The sequence below is a fragment of the Plectropomus leopardus genome, chromosome 7 (assembly GCF_026936395.1).
Source record: "Plectropomus leopardus strain MGB_pleo_1.0 chromosome 7, ASM2693639v1, whole genome shotgun sequence".
NCBI lineage: Eukaryota > Metazoa > Chordata > Actinopteri > Perciformes > Serranidae > Plectropomus > Plectropomus leopardus.
Window position 1 is genome coordinate 2,231,189 of NC_142182.1, and position 7,663 is coordinate 2,238,851.

Consider the following 7,663-nt stretch of genomic DNA (forward strand, 5'->3'; position numbering starts at 1 on the left):
CATTTTTTTGGGATTGTGTTTTTTATTATTGCACTTTTTTCTGCTTTGTTTTGAAAGTGTTGCAACAATTTTTACGATTTAAATCTGGATAAATAAAGTTCCATCTTGTCTCACAGGAAGTTCAGGAGGAATATAAATTACATTTTGTTTGTTGGCACCTTCACTAATAAAAAAATATCACTGAACTGTCTCTTTGTTGAGGTCTGATTTTTAATGTTTAGTATGGAAGTCAAATGATGCTTATTAAAACAGATTTATTTTTCAGAGAACTAACCCATGAAATAATAACCAGAAAACACAGAATAAAATATTAGCAATAAAAAATTATTTCCAACAAAAATAATGTTTTAGAAATTATATCATTTTTCATAAAACATTTTAATATTAATTTTACAGTAGATTTTAGATTCATTGCATTGATTTTAGGCTAACAAAAATAAACTGATAAATAAATAATAAAAATCCAGTTCCAGTGATGAAATTTTATTTGTATTTAAAACACCCTTTCCTGCAAAATAACTTGATTTTGACTTTTTTTTTCTGTATACGAAAATATTTTTAAATTATTTATATATATATATACAAGATAAACCAAATTTAAGCTATTTTTAAGCTAAAACAAAAAGAAAGAAATTATTTTTTAGAAATGTAGTTTTTGATTTTAAGGGCTTTGGAGCAGCCTTAATGTCTGGTTTGACAAAGATTAAATATTATTTTACATGACCAAAAATTTTAGAACAGTTATTTTTGGTTTACGGAGGGGAAATTAAAACAAATAAAATTGTGGGTGACGGTGTGCAGTTTTCTGAAATTATGGCTCCAGTGCCGTCCACAGAGACGAGTCAAAAGAAGACACAAAAAGACAAATGGACACTGATTTTCCTTCCACATTTGATTTTATTGTTTCTGACCATCATGGCTCAGCTGGTGTGAATGTTTCCCTGAATGTGTGGAGACTTGGTGTGTTGGTGCGTGAACCTCCTCCTCCTCCCCGCCAGACTAACAAAACGCCAGAAAAAAAAGCCAGCCAAAAAAAACATACAAATAAACACCTTTCAATATCCTGCGCAGCGACTCTCCTCAGACACGCTGCTGTGACTCATCGAGACACCAAACGACCGTCTGGTTCAACCAACACACGTAAGACACGTGGAGTTCATATACACAGAAAGACAAGCAGCGGCGACGCCTTTAGGCGGACTCGAACATCTTCTTCCTGTCGGCCTTGTCCTCGATGTTCTTACGCCAATCACCGGCAGCTTCTACCGGCTGCAGAGGAGAAAAGACAAACAGCAGTTTTTCGTCAGGAATCAACTTTAGTTTCAGTTAAACTGACGGACGCTCGGTGAGAAAATAAACATACGTGACATAAGACTGAAAATCGAAACGTCAAAACAGCTCAAAGAAAGAACAGGGCTGCGGTCGTGTGGACGTCACCGTGGCGTCAACAGCAGACGCAGAAGGACGCCAAGAGCGTATTAAGTCAACGAAGAAGTGGCAACACGTGACGACTTTGCATGAGAACGTGTTTTTTATTTTGCCGTCTCCGAATTCTGCGACGTGTAACGTTTAACCACGTTTTACCGCCAGTAACCACAGGTGTCACCAAAATACACCGCAACTCGAATATTCACGGTTTCACCTGACGATGTGAGGAGCTGCAGCTCGTTTAAGACCATCTGGTCTATCTGTCACAAGTGTTTGGTTTGTCCATTCTGGGCTACTGTAGAAACACGGCGGTGCAACATGGCGATCTCCGAAGACGAGGACCCGCTCCCTATGTAGATATATACGTCTCCTTTTTTTTTTTTTTTTTTTAAATAGATTTTTGGGGATTTTTTAAATTAACAACGCACTGCTCTCTCCATTCTCAAATGGACAAAAAAATTTAAAAAATTAAATAAAATAATGAAAAAATGAAAATAATATTATCCTATGTCCCATCTTTTTCTTTTCTTTTGTTTTTGGTTAAATAGAGTTTCCATTTCTATTTCTATTTCTGCTCTCCACATTCTCAAAAAGACAAAAATAAAATAAAATAAAATTCAATAAATTGACAATAATTAAAATATAGAGAAAACAAAGGGGAAAAACACTATCTATATCAAAAAACAGCTGATACTTTAAGAAAGGTGACCAAATTCTCCCAAATAGACTATCATCTTTCTTCACTGGTGAAGTACTGTTACTCCTGTTACTCTAATAAATGATAATAATACTTCCTAAACTTCTGGCTAAAATAAATAAATATAATCAAAAATAAAAAAACAAATGAAACCCAGTGTGCTCACCTCTTCTTTGGTCTCCTTCTTCACCTGCTTCAGGTTGGCCCTCAGGTCCATGTTGACGGTGTGTTTGGAGCCCAGCAGAGCCTTCAGCATGCTGTCGGCGGACATACGCACTTTCTTCAGAGCCGGTTTCTTCACTCCTCTCAGATCCACGACTTTGATCTTCAGGTCTTCAATCTGCGAGGCGGGAAAATGTTTTTACTTCACTTTATTCTTCTTAGAAAAAGGCCGTCGTTTGTTGTCAAATGTTCGTTTACCTCTTTGTCGGCCTTCTGCACTTTGGCGTGGATGTCGTACCGCTCCTCGTCCACCGTGTCGATGAGGGCGTGCAGCTTCTTGCAGGTTTCCTGTCGATAAACAGTTCTCATGTTACATACGTGTTCAGCTACAGATGCGTTTGTATGTGTCAAACAGCAACTCTGGTGCTCTGAAAGCCGAAAAGTTTAAACTGCAGCGATTAAAGTTAATATTTTAGGATTCATTTCAGTGGTGGAAACAGTTCAGCAACCCTTTAAACACCACATCAACGTTCAGATGCCTTTCACAGGCATATCGTATCAAATTGTATCGTATCGTATCGTATCGTATCGTATCGTATCGTAATTGTAAATGGAAACTGAGGTTTGAGTAAAATATATATTATTATTTGTTCATATTTATCATTTTATTAGAGCATTGTTTCTAGTAATTCCAATTTTTTTTTATTCTTTTACTTTGCATTTTTGTAGATTTAAAAAAAAAAAATCAGTTTATTTTCTTGTAACCTTTTACTACTTTTTTGGCTATTTTTTTGGGGTGATCTTTTGTTAAGTTGTTGTCTTCTTCACATGAAAAAAAATCAAACTAGTTTTCTGAGGTTTTAAAGGATTAAACAAAAGCCAAAAACAATGTATATTCAAAACTTCCCCCCAAATCTGTTTATATCAAACCATCACCAGGTGATGGAAAACAGCGTTTCTAATTTTATAATTTTTCCAGGAATTTTATGGCTGTGGGAACTCTGATAAAACACATTTTAATATAAACATGGGATAATTTACAGAATTATTACTTCTATGTATATTTTTTATCTTTTTTTTTTTTTTTTTTTAAACTTGTACTCAAATTAAACTTTGACCTCTAACAGAGTATAAAATTTCTACTTTTTCTCAGGTAAAAAAATTCATTGCTTCAGGATGAGTGTTTTCACTCGCTCTTTGATTCGGAGGCTCTCATTGGCCGATGCTCACCATCAGGGCGGCCTGGTCTCCGCTCATGTCGGGGGCAGGACAGTGCTCGGCCATGTAGGCCTCCTTCGCCGCTTTGTTGTCTTTTTCCTCCTGCTGGAGCCAGTTCTGAGCGATGGAGAGGATCAGACTCTGCAGGACGAGACAGCCAAAACATCACTTTTTTGGTTTGTTTACTGCAGTCATATTTGACCAGCATTATTAAGTAATTATTCAGTGAAACATTTCAAATAAAAGATGATCTGAAATGCAAAAGTATGAGCACTAAATGTGGATTAATCCGCTGCTGAAAATAGTCCCCATCAAATTCAATATTTCCTCCCACGTAGGCGACGTTTGTTCAAGATTTACATCTTCAATCAGCCCGAGAGACTGTTTTTTTATTTATTTTTTATCATGGAGCTAGAAATATTTTTCCTTAAGTGACAGTTCACTAAATATAGCCAAATTTCAGTTTTGGGCTGTGATAAATAGTGTGATTTTTAAAGAAAACACACATTTAAAAACCACTTGCATATGTACAACCATCTAAAGTTTAAAATCTCTCCACTAAGCCAAATCAAAGACCATAACTCCCTCCTCAGTGCTTAAAAATGTATCTAAAGTGCCTCCTCTGATAGATGATAAACAGTCTCTAATATCACCATGAACGACCTATTTATTGGCATTATTAATGACCAGTTATTTAAAAATAATATCATATGTAACTAAAAATATTTTAAGAATTTCAGTGATTCAGACAAGTAATTTTGTTATCCAAAAAACAACTCTATCAAATATTTTTCTTACTCCAAAAGCTTTTCAAGAAACACATTTTAACAATAATCCAGATCACATAATGAAACGTTTTTTTGCAGCCAAATGTGTATTAATCTGCTTCTGAAAATAATCCTAAAAAATGCAAAAAAATGTCATGCATTTTATAAAACTGTTTTAGGAAATTACCCTTTAAGGACATAAAAAATAAAAAGAAATAACAAACAAGTTGTTTTTTTTTAATAGGACTATTTGACACTCTGAAGTGATTTAAAGCTCCAAAATAATATCTGTAGCAAGTGTTATCGGAAAAAGCCTTAAAAATCTTATTTTATTGTCATATTTTAGATATTTTAAAGTTACCTTCAGGTGATGCCTGCGGCTGGAAGTCAACTTTTTCCTGTTGGAGAGAAAATCAGATCAACATGTAAACATAAACATCACGCAGCGCTGAAGTATTTACATCTATTCACTCTGAAAAAATCAGGCATTTCCTGCAAAAAGTGAAATCTTATTTGACACTTGCAATGCACGTTTTGCTTTTTTTTAAAAGTACTTTTATTCATTTATTTATTTTTTTGCATTTTTTTATTTTTTAAATAACTCAAATTTCTGTCTACATATTAGGATAATATTGTTAAAAAACATGTTTGTTTGGTTTTTTTTTTTTTTACATGTTTGTTTGTTTGATTTTTACAAATACCATCGTTATGAGATGTGCTTGTAAACGTGGATGTTTTTGCACAGACTTTAAACCCGATCAGAAAGAAGGCGGGTCAGACTTACTCAGACATCTTGGCGTTTAGAGGTTCACAACCTGCATGAGGACGCACACACACACACACAGACACACACACACAGACACACACACACACACACAGTGAGTGGAGTAAACATCTGAGAGTTTTTGACCTCTGCTGAACGCCGTAGTCGCTCAGATGGGGATGTCAGTGTGAGGTTCTCTGAGATCAGCATGTTCTGCCGCTCTGATGGATGAACCGAATATTTGTGCCGTAACGCGATCTGAGGCCACAGCTGAAGAGCAGCGGACGTCGACTAAAACTAAAACTGGGACCGTCGGGATCCGATGTCGCGTCTTGGCGTTTATGACCAGATCGGGTGAAGGGGTTAATTTAAATTGTCCAGTGAAAGATCATCAAAAAATTTCACTGATACATTTAAATCTAAACTCCAAATTAGCAGAAATTATCTCACAATCATCGATTAAGTTCCAAATTTAGCTTTTTTAAATGAACTTTAATGCTTTATTCATTTTTTTTTGATGTGACGTATCAGAACTGGCAGAGCCAAATTTAACACCTTTAAAAGTCGCACATTTTCAAATTTCAAAGTTTCTTTTACTTAAATGTGACTAATTTAAAGCTTTGATACTCAAAATAAGAATAAAAAAAGCCAAGAAATAAATTCAACCATCAGATTATCAAACTGATTAATCCTGCAGACACAAATAAATACATTTGTTAACCACGATCAATATTTTCAGCCTAATATCCACATTAATGACCAATTAATTGATAATTAATGACCAGTTATTGTCAAACAAATAGTCCTCAGTGTATTAAAATGGCTCAGATTTTAAGGATCAAATCAGCATTTCATTCGTCTCACTCACAAACCTTTTAGAGCGTCACGTTTTCGACACTAATTACATCATCATACTGACAGGATGTTATTTAGTCTAATTCTGGTATTTTAAACTCTGAGCTTCAGCACCATAAACTCAAACTCAGTGCAGCTCAACAGGTCTCATAAATTCAGGTCTGTCAGGAAAAGGTCAAACGTCGACAGCAAACATGCAGAAAGCGAGCTCGGGATGTCAGCGAGGGTCAAAGGTGCAGAAACAAACGTCTGAGTTCCGCTTTTTAAAAGAGGATATTTTAGAAACGGAGTCTGGTCGATGTTCGGCTGCTCTGAATACAAAATACAAGATGCTGCTCTCAGAGAGGCTGGAGACAAAAAAACACACAGAGAGACAGAATTTAAAGATTATTTCTCACCTGTTGAGAGGAGGAAGACGACCACGACACACCGGGCGGACGAAAAGGACACACTGCCAAACTCACACAGTGTAAAATGAAAAAGGGTATATATGGTGGGTTGCGATACCTCAGCAAAATGCTCAGATCCTCTTTATGGAAATGGATTCCCCGGCAGACCAATGGGCCAACGAGCTCCTGAAATACACCCGACTCAGCCCCGCGCTGCAAACCGCCCCCCTGCCTGCGAGACGACTTTGAGCTTCAGGATGCAGACTCACGCAGGCAGGAGGGGAGGAGATAAAAGCACCATAAAGTAAACAATTTCAGTGATCGGATTTAACCTCCGGAGTTCCTTTAAGTTAAACACGGAGTCCTTAAACAGCTTTTACACGGGCGCCTCTTTCTGTTTTCTACCTTTAAAGCCGTTTTCTGAAGCAAAATCTTCAGCCTCGACACAGTTTTTAAATCATTTTTAACCACTTTCAACTGGAAATATTCATGGATGGATTACTAAAAAACCACAAAGAGACGAAAAAGAACTACAAAGACGGACAAAGAGACATCAAAGAGACACAACATGACCACAATGAGACATAAAACAACAAGAAAGAGATGCAAAGGAACTACAAAGACTCACACAACAATAAAGAAATACACAAATATATCTTCAACAGACAAAAAGAGACACAAAATGACGGCAAAGAGACACAAGACAGACTAAAAAATTCACAAATATACTTCAAAGAGAGAACAGTTGACCTCAAGGAGACACAAAAAACAAGAGATTAAAAGTTACTTAAAAGAGACACAAAAAAGCTAAAAAAACCAAACAAATATACCCCAGAGAGACACCAAAGGACAAAAATGAAACACAAGCGAACCTAAAAAATCCCAAATATACCTCAAAGAGACAAAAACTGACCTACAGTGAATGAAAAATAACAAAAAAAGACATTAAAAGTTACTCAAAACAGACGAAACGACAACAAAGCGACACAAAGTGATACAAAAATAAATAAATACACCTCAAAAAGACATCAACGGACAACGAAGAGATGCAAAACAACAATAAACAAACGAAGCTAAACTACAAAGAGAAGTAAAATATCGACAAAGAGACAGAAAAACAAACAAGACAGACAAAAACCACAAGGACGAACAAAATTACCACAAATTGAACTTGCAGTTGTTATTATTTTGATGCCGTCAATTATGTTAATTATTCGTTATCAAGTTAATTGTTTTGCTGTAATGAAGCTCATTTTGTCACAATAACAGATTTATTTATGTAATTTAAAAAAGGGAAATATCTCGAGATAATATCACCATTTAACACAAGAAAACAACTTTTGGGATAATTATGGGTGAAAATTAGTGTCCGTCTCATTTGATC

The 7,663-nt window shown here is 35.7% G+C and overlaps 1 protein-coding gene across 1 annotated transcript; it reads right to left on the bottom strand.

The window, feature by feature from the left end:
* Positions 1–877: 877 nt before the first annotated feature.
* LOC121956914 (troponin I, fast skeletal muscle-like) lies at positions 878–6,408 on the bottom strand. The gene is made up of 7 exons (XM_042505353.2): positions 6,289–6,408; positions 5,057–5,087; positions 4,634–4,670; positions 3,518–3,646; positions 2,546–2,635; positions 2,292–2,465; positions 878–1,269 (listed from the first exon to the last, which is right to left on the bottom strand). Exons 2-7 carry the CDS (start codon positions 5,062–5,064, stop codon positions 1,192–1,194), a joined length of 516 nt encoding a protein of 171 aa, XP_042361287.1. The 5' UTR covers positions 5,065–5,087; positions 6,289–6,408; the 3' UTR covers positions 878–1,191.
* Between the last annotated feature and the right edge of the window lie 1,255 nt (positions 6,409–7,663).